Source organism: Brachyistius frenatus, unplaced genomic scaffold (genome assembly GCF_029030835.1).
Source record: "Brachyistius frenatus isolate BFR_SWC_R1_liver_20210118 unplaced genomic scaffold, ASM2903083v1 Contig_98, whole genome shotgun sequence".
In the NCBI taxonomy this organism is placed as follows: Eukaryota; Metazoa; Chordata; class Actinopteri; family Embiotocidae; genus Brachyistius; species Brachyistius frenatus.
This window is the reverse complement of record NW_027210697.1, coordinates 622,067-638,173: the sequence shown is the minus strand read 5'-3', so window position 1 is coordinate 638,173 and position 16,107 is coordinate 622,067. Positions and strand designations below refer to the sequence as shown.

The window sequence follows — 16,107 nt, the reverse complement described above, 5'->3', positions numbered from 1 at the left end:
AGTGCACTTATTTTTGCTGAACATTTTTATGTAAATAAGACGAAAGTAATTGTAAAGAAAAAGAGTCACCTGTTTATTTGATTGAATTAAGAGTTAAAAAAAAAAACACAAGTTGTAGGGGGGATATCTGCTATCTGACGGATGAACGCTATTTCACCCAGCTTACTATGCAGAGTGAAACTTTTCAAAGGACATCAGAACTGATAAAAATTCAATGGAAATTCTGTAACCATCGTGAAGTTTAAATGACATGAGAACACAGTTTTTTCAGCTGTCAGTGTTTGTTTATTCAACACAGCACAATAAGCCACGTCAAGTGTGAAAGCTCCAACAAGAGGTAATGATACATCACAACAACAACTTGTAGATTTCTACAAGACACACTGTACTCAGAGAGAGTAAAGGAACAACTGTCTTTATAAAAGACAAACAGTCTACAGTATTTGAGGACAGAACTCGCTGTCCTTTGACATTTGATCTAAAACTGACCTTAAAACAAATCACATCTTTCTTAATATTCACGGAATTCAAATGATTCTCAAAAGATAAAACTTACATTGTCACAACAAAACGGTGACAGTTTGACAATAAACAAACCTTTTACATTAAAAGGAAAAACACACTGATCTTAAACAGATCATTTTTCAGTAATCACATGACGTAAGGTAAATATTTCACAAAATGTCCATGAAAAGGACAATTAAGAAATTAGATCAACATGATCGATTCTAATTTAGAGGTAACAAATCTCATCACTGTACAATGTTTAACTTACAGAGAAGCAAAACTGTAAGAAAATCATGACATTAATCAAACCTTTCAGAAAGAAAGGATAAACATTTGGTTCTTCCCTGATATGAAAGATAATATTGGCCTGTGTCACTATTTCCATAGAGAATATTTGTACATTAAAGTGTGAACTTCACAGAATAAAATAAACTTCTGTACAAACAGAAGAAGTCCTTCAACTTCATAGAATTCAGTTCTAGTAGTTTTTGACCAATATGGTCATTTCTTTTAAGAAAACTGTGACATGAAGTAAATCTTTCAGAAAGAAAGGAGAAACATTTGGATCTTACAACAGATCAGCTTTGAATAATCAGAGAGATTAAAGGGAGATAAAGTCCAGTAGGACAATTTGTCCATAAAATGGACATCTAAATGTTTGATCACTGTGATCAATAACAATCAAAAGATAACAAATGCTGCTGTAACATTAAAGGTACATGAAGTACAGTCAATTGCTGATGCAATCAGATATTGTTCATGCAACATGCGTGACAAGATGTTTTCTTTCTGAACTTGAAAGATATAGTTGCTGTCATTTCCTCAGGAAACGTCATCTTGTACACATAAAATAAAACCTTCTGTACAAACAGAAGAACAAGTCCATCAAATGTCAAAGAACTCAGTCCAGTAATCTTTGACCAATATGGTCTGTTCAGTTTGTGGTAGTAGCTGCAGCCTGTAGGTGTCTACCACGGCCTCCAGAGGGCGCTGTTGACTGGACTCTTGTCTTTGGTGATGCTGGTCTGGACTGTGGAGCTCAGAGGAGAGAAGTCAGCCTCTCTCAGGTTGTTATCAGAGGAAGACTGCAGCTGGTTGACGTGGTTCAGCAGTCTTCTCTGCTGTTGGTTCTGCTGCTGCAGCTGTGTCAGGAAGCAAACGGTCATCTCCAGGATGTCTGCTTTCTCCTGCTTGGAGTCTGGCTGCTGTTTGAGGAACTCTGGACCGAGGAGAGACCTGAGCTGCTCAATGCAGCTGTTGATTCTCTCTCTGCGTACCTTCTCCACCAGAGGCTTTCTGAGCTGCAGAAAGAAGAACAAAGTCATGAATAAACTTGTTGAGGAGCATAAAGTGAGCAAGAAAATACAATCTGTCATGAATGATGATTGACATTTCATGAATCTTCAGTTTACCTTGTGGGTCAGAGTCAGATGCTCCTGAGAATCGGTCATTGCTGCAGTGATTGTAGGTGCCATGGTTGGATCTCTGTGCTGTCGAGGTCTCTGTAGAGAGAATCTGATCTCTGCTGGCTTCTTCCCTCCTATTTATACTCCCACATCTCCATATGAATGTGTGGGTCTTGGTCTGGTTGAGGTTTCTCACAGTTTGAACCAATCAGAGAGCTCGTTGAGACAATAAGGCATGTGGAGCAGCAACATGCTCTTGTTAATACCCTGGGGATAATAGTTAGATCTCAGGGGAACAGCTGGAGGACTGGGGGGAGATGGAGAGACTCACTGAGCTCTGTGTGATTCTGGGAAAGTGGTGACCCTGTGGAGAGCTGATCTGCTGCCTGATGCTCGGATCAATGATTTTGACTGAGCACACGCTCATCATCTTATCACACACATGTGGGAATAATATTTATGATGTTGCTAATAAATTAATTCTATGTAGGACATGAAAATCATAAATAGACTGAAGTTTTTTATTTTTTTATTTATCTGTGTAGTCCTTCTATTGAACCAGAAACCTAAAATGTCACAGCTTAAATCCACATTTTAGATTCTGAATTTCTTAGATAATTAATTTTGTGTATCATCATTATCTTTGATTTAGTTTTATCAAAAATTTACAATTTTGTAAAAAGTCCCAATAATATGTCATAGTGTGATATCTAGTGATTTCATGTAAAATAACTGAAGACAATAATCTTGCTGCTGTCCAGATGCAGTCGTGTCTTTTGACACGTGTCGCGTTGTCAGTGTGAGTAGCAAGTTGATCTCAGTTTCCCACACTGACTCTGTGCTGTGGTCAATGATCCGCAAAGGGACTTCCCTGACAGATGCTGGCTGTGCGTTGTTATAGAAACAGAGCATTACATCACCAACCATCTGGAGGGAAACGATGCCATTGGCTGGCTCTAAGAGTTTGTAAAGTTTGAAACTGTTGTGATATTTAATGATTGGTCATATTTTCAGTTTGCAATCACTTTCATACATCTTGCACCCCCACTAAATATATATTAGTCAGTGATCACTGACCATCAAATACAAATGTCGGCTCTGATGGTGGGAGGTTTGCTGGGAGGCAGTAGTTTCCTGAAGTGTGCCAAATCCCTTTGGAGAATTAAATGTCTGCTGGTGGAGGGAATCTCATTTACTCTCGTTTCTGCTGTCTAGAGTTTTCCCACACTTTGTGCATTCGCAGAAAACAGACATGTGGCCCTCTACAAATTGAATTGAGGATCCTGTTTAGCACAATCAGGGTGTTTACACTCCTTTAAACATATTTACTTGTTAAAGTTAAAAGTGGGTACTTGAATATTACGTAAACATATAAAATGCCTAATTTCTCTGTTTCAGACCTGCTCGGACAGTGTATCCGTTGAAGAGGGACAAGATTTCAACATGTCAATCACTCTGAGACGATGGATCGAAAAAAAAAAACCTCATCAGAGGCCAAGAAAACAGATCTGAGGATGAATAAGGAAAAACTCTGTAAGTAAACTCAAAGTTTCCCACAATTAAATTGGAAGTTCTCTATGTCTGTTTTCAGAGTGTACAGGTGCGCCTGCAACATAAGAGCTTTTATTGTTTACACTCAATTTACAAATAGTTACTAAATAACCTCTGTGACAAGGCAGACTCTTTATTTAGGCTCTAACCTACAAAACACAGTTTTCAAGAAAGCGGATCTCTCTGTTGTTAAAAATAAGAATGATACAAATGGTGACAAGTGATAGAAAAATACTCAATGTGACACCTTCTGTTGTTTCCACTGTTCTTAAGAAAATGTCTTTTCTCTTTCGGAACGTTTCTCCTTCCAATTTCTTCACATCACTTATTTGATTCTTGTCTACAGATAATTCAGTTTCAAACACCTCATGATAAATATATTGATTCTAGATTAAGAAGATGAAACTTAAATGTTTTGATAAATGTTGTTATGCAGATTTTTTTTTATAATAGAGGAACAACCGACCACATGATCTAACCCAGGTTTCAGGTTGTGGTGCCAGGCTCCCAGTTAATCTCCGTCCCTTCAGGCCAAAGGTCTGGATCTATTGTTCCACAGGGGCTCTGTGAGTGAGTTTCCTCTGGTTTCCCACACTCTGTCCTTTCACTGCTGTCACTGGAGGAACAATAGAAGTGTGCCTCATTATGCATCTGATTAGATACAATGTCAGACCTCTTTAAAGAGAGAAATTGTGAACATTAAACATTTTACAATGAAAACACCCCCCCAAAAAATGGTAATTGTGCTAAAATAATAGTGCAGCAAAAACATCCTTAAAAGATGCATTTTTATTCAGTTTGAAGACTCAGCCTCCTCCAGTAAAACTAAGTGACGTAATATTGATGACCTCTCTTTGTGAAAAATCTCAATTTCACCATGTTATGATGCTTTGTTCTACTCTAATTATGTATGTTGTGGATGAATTTACAATGGGAGTTGAGTTTTATAAGGATTTGTCAATCAAATATAAAGACAATGATGGCGACGTCTATCATTGAATTTAAAATTAAATAAAATGTAGAATATTTTTCATAATCATTGAGAGTGTAATTATGACAGAATGACATGAGAACACAGTTTTCAGCTGTCAGTGTTTGTTTATTCAACACAGCACAATGAGCCACATCAAGTGTGAAAGCTCCAACAAGAGGTAATGATACATCACAACAACAACTTGTAGATTTCTACAAGACACACTGTACTCAGAGAGAGTGAAGGAACAACTGTCTTTATAAAAGACAAACAGTCTACAGTATTTGAGGACAGAACTCGCCTGTCCTTTGACATTTGATCTAAAACTGACCTTAAAACAAATCACATCTTTCTTAATATTCCATTAAATTGATTATCAAAAGTAAAAAATTACATTGTCACTAAAAAACAGTGATAGTTTGACATTAAACAAACCTTTTACAATAAAAGGATAAACACACTGATCTTAAAACAGATCATTTTTTTGTAATCATATAGAATTAGGTCAAATCAATTCACAAAATGTCCATGAAAAGGACAATTAAGATATTAGATCAACATTGTATCGACCAATAATTTATGAGGTAACAAATCTCATCACTGTACAATGTTTAACTTACAGAAAGCAAAACTGTAAGAAAATCATGACATTAATCAAACCTTTCAGAAAGAAAGGATAAAAACAGTGATATTAATGAAACCTTTAAAGAAAAGGATAAACATTTGGATCTTCCAACAGATCAGTTTCAGCAATCAAATAGATTATAAGGACATAATGTCCATTCTGAAGATTTGTCCGTAAAACGGACAATACGTGTTTGATCAAAATAATCAGTAAATAACAATAGATAACAAATGTTACTATAGCATTAAAAGTACTTGAAAAACGGAGACAAATAATCATAATTGCTGATGCAATCAGATATTGTTCATGCAACATGCATGACAAGATGTTTTCTTTCTGAACTTGAAAGATATAGTTGCTGTCATTTCCTCAGGAAACGTCTTCTTGTACACATAAAATAAAACCTTCTGTACAAACAGAAGAACAAGTCCATCAAATGTCAAAGAACTCAGTCCAGTAATCTTTGACCAATATGGTCTGTTCAGTTTGTGGTCGTAGCTGCAGTCTGTAGGTGTCTACCACGGCCTCCAGAGGGCGCTGTTGACTGGACTCTTGTCTTTGGTGATGCTGGTCTGGACTGTGGAGCTCAGAGGAGAGAAGTCAGCCTCTCTCAGGTTGTTATCAGAGGAAGACTGCAGCTGGTTGACGTGGTTCAGCAGTCTTCTCTGCTGTTGGTTCTGCTGCTGCAGCTGTGTCAGGAAGCAAACGGTCATCTCCAGGATGTCTGCTTTCTCCTGCTTGGAGTCTGGCTGCTGTTTGAGGAACTCTGGACCGAGGAGAGACCTGAGCTGCTCAATGCAGCTGTTGATTCTCTCTCTGCGTACCTTCTCCACCAGAGGCTTTCTGAGCTGCAGAAAGAAGAACAAAGTCATGAATACACTTGTTGAGGAGCATAAAGTGAGCAAAAAAATACAATATCTGTCATGAATGATGATTGACATTTCATGAATCTTCAGTTTACCTTGTGGGTCAGAGTCAGATGCTCCTGAGAATCGGTCATTGCTGCAGTGATTGTAGGTGCCATGGTTGGATCTCTGTGCTGTCGAGGTCTCTGTAGAGAGAATCTGATCTCTGCTGGCTTCTTCCCTCCTATTTATACTCCCACATCTCCATATGAATGTGTGGGTCTTGGCCTGGTTGAGGTTTCCCACAGTTTGAACCAATCAGAGAGCTCGTCAGAAGAAAAAGGAAATCTGGCCTGCCACATGCCCAGTGTTCATTTTAGTAGAGGACAATAGTTTGATCTCAGGGGAACAGGAGGAGGATCTCTGTGTGATTCTGGGAAAGTGGTGACCCTGTAGAGAGCCGATCTGCTGCCTGATGCTGAGATCAATGACTTTGACTGAGCACACGCCTTTTGTTACGTCACAGATTAAACCAAAGACTGTCTATGAAGTTTTGTGATTCCTGTGGAGAATCTTTATGATGGAACAAAACACTGATCCACAATGCTGTGCGTTAAAGTTCTCCCATCCGGTTTTATATAGTGCAATTTGCTGTCATATATGTTTATAATGTATTGTATCCAATATAATGGTGTCTATCATTTCCACAAATTCCTCAATTGTATTGAAAACAATGAAATACTTTTTTTTATGAAAGCTAAAAAAAATTCCTGGAGAACAACATCAAATATTGATTGTATTTCAATATTTCTGTTTAAACTGAGACCAAGTCTTCTTGTCCAGATGCAGCAGGTGTGTCCTGTGTCTTGTGGGTTGTAGTTGGTTTGAGCAGAAAGTTTCTCTCAGTTTCCCACACTCAGTCTTTGAATGATGTGGTCAGTTCTCTACAAAAGGACTTTGAAAGGAGCTTTTGTGGCGCTTGCTGGTCGTGCAGTCTAACAGAGACAGAGCCTGACGTCACCAACCATCTGGAGGGAAACAACCTGATTGGTTGCTTCAAAGATTTGATTCAATCTTAAAATACAGTCAGAACTACATAGACTTTCAGCAATCCTTCTGAATTGTTCTCCAGTTTTTCAAATTGCACTTTCCGATAGTTTGAACATCCAGTCAACATGAAATAAAATCTCTTTTATCAGATGGTTCAATATTTCCTGTCTTTACTGAAAGGGGAGGTTAAGGCAGCTGTTTCATGAAGTGTGCCAAATCCCTGTGGACAATAGTCGGGTGCTGGTGTTGTCAAGGATGCAAATCTGCTTTAACTGTGACTCTCCTCTTCAGAACTTTCCCACACTCTTTCCATTATTCAATGTTTGGCGTGTGTTCTATTAATTTCGGCACATGTGGTGACCATAGCCATGAATTATTTTGTCCTTTAAAGTTTTCTAAAATAAATGCTCCTTCAGATTTCCCTTAACAGAGGATGAAAAAAAATTGTAGAGCAGTTATTTACATTTTTGGAAATTTTATAAAACTTAAACATACACTGAATTAGAGTAAAATAGGTTTTTCGAACTGAACGCCAATTTTTTTTAATTTCCTGGTTCATATTTTGCATATCAACATTTCGTTTTTGAGTCAGAAAGTTTGTTAAACATCAGTGGTGCATTTTAAATGTGAGATTATAGTTTAGTTTTACAGGTTATGTTACTGACATTTTGTGAAACAATATCCTCCTGATCACAATCATTTTAATGAGCACCAAATTTACAGACTGATTTACAACACATCATCATAGTTTTCTTTAAGTAGTCTTATTCCCCTTTGAGTCTCTGTGTTTTTAGAGATCTCTATCGTTTGTCCCTCAGCGGCTCTGAGAGGGAGTTTTCTCTGGTTTCTGACAATCTGTCTCTTTAGTGCTTTTACTGGAGGATCAATACAAGTGTGTGTCATTATGCATCTACTTGGCTGCAATGTGTGACCTTTGTTCAGAGACATCATGTCATATTAAAGCTTTCCCATTCCAACACATCAAACTGAGAAAGATTTTCAACCCTAATCAGAATCAAGAACATCTCCTGACTTGCTTTTATGACTTTTTATAATATTGATAAGGGTTTTAATACTTTTACTTATATTGGACTTTTCAAGAAACAGTTTCAAAGTGCTTTACGTAGATTTGAAAAGGGAACAGTTTACAAAATATAATAATAAAATACCATGAAAGATAGTAAAACAAACAGTGAAATTAATAAATCAAGCAGAATCAATAAAACAAAGGAATTAATAAATAGAAACTAGGTAAAAAAACATATTTCTGTTTAAACTTAAACTTTAAACTGCTGCATCTTGTCCAGATGCAGCAGGTGTGTCCTGTGTCTTGTGGGTTGTAGTTGGTGTGAGCAGAAAGTTTCTCTCAGTTTCCCACACTCAGTCTTTGAATGATGTGGTCAGTTCTCTACAAAAGGACTTTGAAAGGAGCTTTTGTGGCGCTTGCTGGTCGTGCAGTCTAACAGAGACAGAGCCTGACGTCACCAACCATCTGGAGGGAAACAACCTGATTGGTTGCTTCAAAGATTTGATTCAATCTTAAAATATACCTGAAGGTGTCTTAGATGTCAACTATTATATTTAATCTGGAGCTAGTTATCAAACGTCTGACAGTAGAGAAGTTCAAACATGACATCATCAACTAGTTCAACATCACAGCTTTATAAATGAGACAGAGAGTGAGACAGCTGCTTGTGAAGTGTTCCAAATCCCAGTGGACAATAGTCTGCTGCTGTAGTGGTTAAGGATGCTGATCTAACTCAGTTACGACTCACTTGTCTGGGACGTTCACACTCTGTGCACTGACTGAATAGTTAGCGTGTGCCACGTTGAATCAGTTTTGTCTTTGCCCAAATAAGAGCCAATCATTTGATTACACATTTGTCTGTTTACAAACTTTAAAAGTCCAAAAACACATGTTTTATAAAAGCAGTCCTTTATTTTGTTGGTAAAAAGAAAAGGACAGTATTTCATCAGTAGCTTCACACTGAACAATCCTCTACTTTTATTCTCTGGTCCTTTATAAAGTTTCATAACACTGTAGTTGTCAGAAACTTGCAGGTTTTGGTTTCATTGATCATGTTATGTAACATACCAACATGTCATGATTTGTTATTCTATACCTGATCACCTGTCTGTTATACAGGATCAGTTTTCATTATTTCCAGTCCTGTAGATGTTTCTTGATATCGCTACAACAGAGGACTAAGTTTACCAATAAGCGGGCTTTTTCCTTTTGATCCCACCATATTCCCTCTTCCCCTCTGTCTGCTCAGGACAGAGTTCAGCATCTATTGTCCCACTGGGGCTCTGTGAGTGAGTTTCCTCTGGTTTCCCACACTCTGTCCTTTCACTGGAAGAACAATAGAAGTGTGTCTTCTCATCCATCACATGAGGAGACAACAGTCATCTTTAAAGTTTTGGCATTCCACCACCTGGAAGTGAGGACCTCTCCAAAGTGATGAGTCAGCGATTAGTTCATCTTTAATGCTCAAGTGGAGGCACGATGAAAATGTCTCCACTACTGTCTTTAATCACTTACATTTACCTTCAGTTCATCAGATTTCTTCATCAATCATTTGAAAATGTATTCTTAGAATTGAACTAAAACGAGGCTGCATTGTATTTATGTAGAGATATGTATCTTCCAGGCTGATTTCTGATCTTCATCATTGAAATATGAAGTTACATTGCAGCCCTGTTAGTTATGTGAGAAACATATTAAAAAGAACACTTAAAGAATTCATTCTTTAACTTGATATCATAATTATGCATAAGAAGAAACAAGATGGGAATACAAAAAGTCTTTAGATTTCATAGATTTTATTCATTCAGATGAAGTCAATATTAATTTCACTGACAGTTTCCACTGGAGGCAGATAGACGTGATGATGCATCACAACAATAACTTGGTAACACCTCCAAGACTCTACTCAAAATGAGTGGAGGAACAGTCGTCTTTACAAAAGACACAAACATTCAGAGATGAATCAACTTTCTGTCTCACATGAAACACATTTCAAAATGAACGATCGGCACTTTATACAAAGACAAAGAAATAAACTGACCTGAGAACAGATCATGATGACATCATCACAATAGTGATGTGAGCAAGTTAACTTCAAGTGAAGTCAGTACATTTTCTTTATAAAGGTTCTGCTGTCTTCACCATCCAGACAGTATCATGATAATAAACTCTCCTTTAGACATAAGAAAAAAAAGAATACATTTTGATCTGATAACAGATCAATGCTGAGTAATCAATAAGATTAAAATGATATCCATTTAGAAAACATGTCCAGACAAAGGACAATTAAATGTGTTTTATAAAAACTAAGACTCAGGAAGTCCTAAACGTCATGTCATCATGTATCACCACAGAGGGATGTGTAGTTTTACATACGATGACAGTAAATGCACAATGATTCTTCTCTGATATGAAAGATAATATTGGCCTGTTTCACTATTTCCATAGGAAATATTTATACATTAAAGTGTGAACTTCACAGAATAAAATAAACTTCTGCACAAACAGAAGAAGTCCTTCAACTTCATAGAATTCAGTTCTAGTAGTTTTTGACCAATATGGTCATTTCTTTTAAGAAAACTGTGACATGAAGTAAATCTTTCAGAAAGAAAGGAGAAACATTTGGATCTTACAACAGATCAGCTTTGAATAATCAGAGAGATTAAAGGGAGATAAAGTCCAGTAGGACAATTTGTCCATAAAATGGACGTTTAAATGTTTGATCACTGTGATCAATAACAATCAAAAGATAACAAATGCTGCTGTAACATTAAAGGTACATGAAGTACAGTCAATTACTGATGCAATCAGATATTGTTCATGCAACATGCGTGACAAGATGTTTTCTTTCTGAACTTGAAAGATATAGTTGCTGTCATTTCCTCAGGAAACGTCATCTTGTACACATAAAATAAAACCTTCTGTACAAACAGAAGAACAAGTCCATCAAATGTCAAAGAACTCAGTCCAGTAATCTTTGACCAATATGGTCTGTTCAGTTTGTGGTCGTAGCTGCAGTCTGTAGGTGTCTACCACGGCCTCCAGAGGGCGCTGTTGACTGGACTCTTGTCTTTGGTGATGCTGGTCTGGACTGTGGAGCTCAGAGGAGAGAAGTCAGCCTCTCTCAGGTTGTTATCAGAGGAAGACTGCAGCTGGTTGACGTGGTTCAGCAGTCTTCTCTGCTGTTGGTTCTGCTGCTGCAGCTGTGTCAGGAAGCAAACGGTCATCTCCAGGATGTCTGCTTTCTCCTGCTTGGAGTCTGGCTGCTGTTTGAGGAACTCTGGACCGAGGAGAGACCTGAGCTGCTCAATGCAGCTGTTGATTCTCTCTCTGCGTACCTTCTCCACCAGAGGCTTTCTGAGCTGCAGAAAGAAGAACAAAGTCATGAATAAACTTGTTGAGGAGCATAAAGTGAGCAAGAAAATACAATCTGTCGTGAATGATGATTGACATTTCATGAATCTTCAGTTTACCTTGTGGGTCAGAGTCAGATGCTCCTGAGAATCGGTCATTGCTGCAGTGATTGTAGGTGCCATGGTTGGATCTCTGTGCTGTCGAGGTCTCTGTAGAGAGAATCTGATCTCTGCTGGCTTCTTCCCTCCTATTTATACTCCCACATCTCCATATGAATGTGTGGGTCTTGGCCTGGTTGAGGTTTCCCACAGTTTGACCCAATCAGAGAGCTCGTCAGAAGAAAAAGGAAATCTGGCCTGCCACATGCCCAGTGTTCATTTTAGTAGAGGACAATAGTTTGATCTCAGGGGAACAGGAGGAGGATCTCTGTGTGATTCTGGGAAAGTGGTGACCCTGTAGAGAGCCGATCGGCTGCCTGATGCTGGGATCAATGACTTTGACTGAGCACACGCCTTTTGTTACGTCACAGATTTTGTCCAGGAATTTTATTGAATCCTGTTGAGAATTTTTATAATGGAATTAAACACGGATCCACAACAATTTGGGTACAAACTTATCGATACTCTTCAATATAATATAAACTGTTAGACAATATAGTCTGTTGTATACAGAACTCTATAGTATTTGATTTCTCAAATTTTTTAATTCTACTTTTTTTTTAAACCTTTTTTTTCATCAGAGCTACAAATACTGGAGAACAACATACATTTTTATTGTATTTCAATATTTCTGTTTAAACTGAGACCAAGTCTTCTTGTCCAGATGCAGCAGGTGTGTCCTGTGTCTTGTGGGTTGTAGTTGGTTTGAGCAGAAAGTTTCTCTCAGTTTCCCACACTCAGTCTTTGAATGATGTGGTCAGTTCTCTACAAAAGGACTTTGAAAGGAGCTTTTGTGGCGCTTGCTGGTCGTGCAGTCTAACAGAGACAGAGCCTGACGTCACCAACCATCTGGAGGGAAACAACCTGATTGGTTGCTTCAAAGATTTGAGTCAATCTTAAAATACACTAAAATTACACTATTTTCTATCACAGCAAAACAAATCTTCAGTCTATGATTTGAAACGTACCAGGTAGTTTCCATTTTTGACACCATGCTCCGCTTTAACCTCCGTCCCTTCAGGCCAAAGGTCTGGATCTATTGTTCCACAGGGGCTCTGTGAGTGAGTTTCCTCTGGTTTCCCACACTCTGTCCTTTCACTGCTGTCACTGGAGGAACAATAGAAGTGTGCCTCATTATGCATCTATTTAGATTCAATGTCACGATAGGGACATTTTATCACAACGATCACAAACATCACAAATGAAAGATAAGAAATGTACCAGCATTACCAGTGCTTGATGAACGGTGAGATATCAAAATTGCTGATGCAATCAGATTTGATTAAAAAAAAAAAAAAAATGCTTGAAAGATATAGTTGCTGTTATTTCCTCATTTTGCACAAAACACAGAAAATACATCTTTCTGTAAATATAGGCCACGGCCTCCATAGGGCGCTGTTGACTGGACTCTTGTCTTTGGTGATGCTGGTCTGGACTGTGGAGCTCAGAGGAGAGAAGTCAGCCTCTCTCAGGTTGTTATCAGAGGAAGACTGCAGCTGGTTGACGTGGTTCAGCAGTCTTCTCTGCTGTTGGTTCTGCTGCTGCAGCTGTGTCAGGAAGCAAACGGTCATCTCCCGGATGTCTGCTTTCTCCTGCTTGGAGTCTGGCTGCTGTTTGAGGAACTCTGGACCGAGGAGAGACCTGAGCTGTTCTCCTAGTTTCCAGCCAATCAGAGAGCTTGGTGTGACCATAAAACATGCAATACGCCCAATGTGGTTACTGTAGCGGGGATAATGATAAATCTCGGAGCATTATGTGGAGCAGTGGGTCTGCAAATTTGACTGAACACACGCTCATCAGGCCATCAGTGGAAAATTGACTTGTCAGTAGTCTGTTCATGGAAGGTGAAATATGAGCAGTAAGTAGTGCAACATGATAATCCAACCTGCCCAGAGCAATGAACATGACACAAAAATACTTAACCACTCAATAAATATAATTTTTTGAAAACACCAATTGAAATGCATAACTCCCACAGAGTAGCTGCATGGACAATAACACAAAAACAAAAAGTACAAACAGTTAGTTCATATGAATGGTATTTCTCTTATAGAAGTACACACTAACACATCATAAAATGTGTTCTTTAATTGATGCAATGGACGGCTATCATCAAAACATATCTAAACTTGGTTTCATTTTTAAGTGTAACTTTGTTCTATATATATAATATGCACTGTTATGTAATATTCATTCTGACACAGATGAGCAGGTTTTACCAACGTGTTCCCTCCAGGCTTTCAGAGGTCGTCCCAGTGGGGCTCTGAGTCACTCTTCCCTGCTTTCCCACAATCTGACCTTTCAGAGCTTTTACTAAAGGATCAATACAAGTGGGTCTCACAATGCATCACATTACCTGCAATGTGTCTTCAGGTTATCTTTCACAACATGCCCGGATGATAACTGCTCTGAAATGACTTTGTTTTATTTAAGTATTTAAATGAGTCATATTCATGAAATGCGTGCTGACTAATAATAACCCACTGCTTATAAAACTATAAATATAGATGATGTAAGAAATCAAAAACTGCATAAAAATAACTAGGTGTAGATGTAAATAGATACATAAATATAATAGAAATTTATATGAAATATGTACCATCAGTATTACTGTTGCACTACATTTATTTAATTTTCATACAAGGTCTGCTTACTGGCATTTCTGTCATCATATCTACTCGTCTTCATCAGTGGATAGTTTTCTTTTGTCATCAAGAAAATACTATACATTGTCATCATGTCGTGTGATGAGATATGAATCAATAGATTATAAATTACCTATATTTTAATACTGAGCTTTAGAGGACTCGCTGCGTACATCTGCTCTCCTCATCAAATACTACCAAAGTTATTTATAGTTCACTCTGGTTTGTAGGAAAGAGAACAAACATTTCTTATTGCGGATTATGGAAACCAACAAAACATTTCCAAACCCTGGCAACAGTAGATAAAATAAGGTCTATAATTTATTGATGTAATGTATTAATAAATGAATAAATTGAACGTGGATGTTAATGTGTGATGTATGATGAGCTCGTCCACAAAGATATTGACGGTAAATGTGCATGAAATATATTTGAATCCACCAGTTCCAAGCAGACCTGAAGCACAAAGTGTCCCGCTCCATATCTGCATCTACAATTGGTCAAGAAAAGCACAAAACTACATTGTCATAGCTAATTAAAATCTCTTTATTACAATCACATGTACATCATCATATTCCAAAAAGCTTGCTGTAGTGAAAAGTACCCTTGCGCAGACGGATGGAGGTGATGTTGCAGGCTGGATGGAGGGATTGTCAGATGGACAAGTGTTGAGTTCCCCAGCAGCAAGTATCTCCGCTCCAGTGTGCTTTTTAATTTCACATCACATGAGGACAGCAGCGCTATTTTCAGCCCTCTCTGTCCTTGTATAACGTAAGCAAAGAGGGTGAAGAGGAGGGAGGTGGGTGGGGGGGGGGGATTTCTCTCTTCGTCATCCATTATTCAGACTGTTTGAGTCACAGCTGAGAGAGAGAAGGAAAACGTGGAAATAAACAGGGTGGAGGTTTGATTCCACATATTTTCTCTCTGCTTAAAAGTGTTTTAAACAAACAGTTCTGTAAATCCTCTTGTTCTCTGTCTTCTTCAGTTTCAGGTTTAAGATGGATATCAGTTATTTCTCTGCATCCCGTAGTGAGACCCACAAAAGAGTGACAGCACTATAAAACTGTTAGCCAAGCTTGTTAAAAGAGAAAAAGAACACCTTCCGGTAACTCAATTAACAATTAAAACAAAAGTGCAGTGATTAAGTCGTCCCATGGTATGCTGAGAAAACATTTCTTCCCTCGCCAGTTAAGACTTTTGGGATTATGAAATCTGAACGTGGATGAGACAAAGGTTTAAATTAACATAATACTTTAATCAACATGACGAATGTCAAACCTCAGCGTCTGTGTCGATTGAAATTGATCTCACCGGGACGAATGCGTCGATCAACACTTTGTCAAATGGAGCTTTTTACGATACTAAACTCAACATCTTTGGTTTTCCACTGTTAGCAAGACAAAAACGCAATTTCAACATCTAAAAATGTAGTTTTTCACATTTTATGAAATTTCATACGCTGCACTGTCAGTATAAAGATGATTGTTGGTTGCAGCCAATTCTGACAGATTTGCACAGATAAATTAGATTAAATTGACCCAAATAATAGGAAGTAAATCTGGTTTACCATGTTGCCCATTGTTAACCCAGCCGTGGCCGAGCTGTGTGCCAAATTCAACACGACATTCCACAGAGCAAATGAGACGATCTTCTCCAGAAGAAAACAGGTTATTGATAAACCACCATAATACATTTTAATTTTGGCGAAGGATTCAATTTTCCATCTTTTCTTGACCATCTATGTTTTGCATCATGCTGCACATTTTTCTCATCTCGCTCTTTCTCTCTCAAGTTCCCCATAAATATAATAATATCAGACAGCGGCAAGGAGGAAGCAATTTTTAAAGACTTGGAAGAAAATGCGTACTTTTTTACGTTACAACTTTTATGAAATTTCAGTCTGCAGCCCTGCGCTGTTCGTTTTTTTTTTTTTTTTTTTTTTTCAGTTTTAAACATCATGGGAAAC

The 16,107-nt window shown here is 37.9% G+C and overlaps 3 protein-coding genes across 3 annotated transcripts; all 3 read right to left on the bottom strand.

The window, feature by feature from the left end:
- Positions 1-311: 311 nt before the first annotated feature.
- On the bottom strand, positions 312-2,033 carry LOC138628279 (transcription factor HES-5-like). The gene is made up of 2 exons (XM_069711240.1): positions 1,920-2,033; positions 312-1,808 (listed from the first exon to the last, which is right to left on the bottom strand). Exons 1-2 carry the CDS (start codon positions 1,980-1,982, stop codon positions 1,476-1,478), a joined length of 396 nt encoding a protein of 131 aa, XP_069567341.1. The 5' UTR covers positions 1,983-2,033; the 3' UTR covers positions 312-1,475.
- Positions 2,034-5,114: 3,081 nt separating this feature from the next.
- LOC138628283 (transcription factor HES-5-like) lies at positions 5,115-6,137 on the bottom strand. Its single transcript, XM_069711247.1, has 2 exons — positions 6,024-6,137; positions 5,115-5,910 (listed from the first exon to the last, which is right to left on the bottom strand). The coding sequence occupies exons 1-2, from the start codon at positions 6,084-6,086 to the stop codon at positions 5,578-5,580; spliced, it is 396 nt and encodes a 131-aa protein (XP_069567348.1). The 5' UTR covers positions 6,087-6,137; the 3' UTR covers positions 5,115-5,577.
- Positions 6,138-10,265: 4,128 nt separating this feature from the next.
- On the bottom strand, positions 10,266-11,571 carry LOC138628312 (transcription factor HES-5-like). The gene is made up of 2 exons (XM_069711292.1): positions 11,458-11,571; positions 10,266-11,346 (listed from the first exon to the last, which is right to left on the bottom strand). The coding sequence occupies exons 1-2, from the start codon at positions 11,518-11,520 to the stop codon at positions 11,014-11,016; spliced, it is 396 nt and encodes a 131-aa protein (XP_069567393.1). The 5' UTR covers positions 11,521-11,571; the 3' UTR covers positions 10,266-11,013.
- Positions 11,572-16,107: the final 4,536 nt, after the last annotated feature.

Bases quoted from the DNA above. Each gene is read 5' to 3' on its own strand.
- LOC138628279 (XM_069711240.1), bottom strand. From the start codon at position 1,982: ATGGCACCTACAATCACTGCAGCAATGACCGATTCTCAGGAGCATCTG. The intron at 1,809-1,919 runs GTAAACTGAAGA...TTCTTTCTGCAG, and splicing joins ATCTGACTCTGACCCACAAG to CTCAGAAAGCCTCTGGTGGA.
- LOC138628283 (XM_069711247.1), bottom strand. From the start codon at position 6,086: ATGGCACCTACAATCACTGCAGCAATGACCGATTCTCAGGAGCATCTG. The intron at 5,911-6,023 runs GTAAACTGAAGA...TTCTTTCTGCAG, and splicing joins ATCTGACTCTGACCCACAAG to CTCAGAAAGCCTCTGGTGGA.
- LOC138628312 (XM_069711292.1), bottom strand. From the start codon at position 11,520: ATGGCACCTACAATCACTGCAGCAATGACCGATTCTCAGGAGCATCTG. The intron at 11,347-11,457 runs GTAAACTGAAGA...TTCTTTCTGCAG, and splicing joins ATCTGACTCTGACCCACAAG to CTCAGAAAGCCTCTGGTGGA.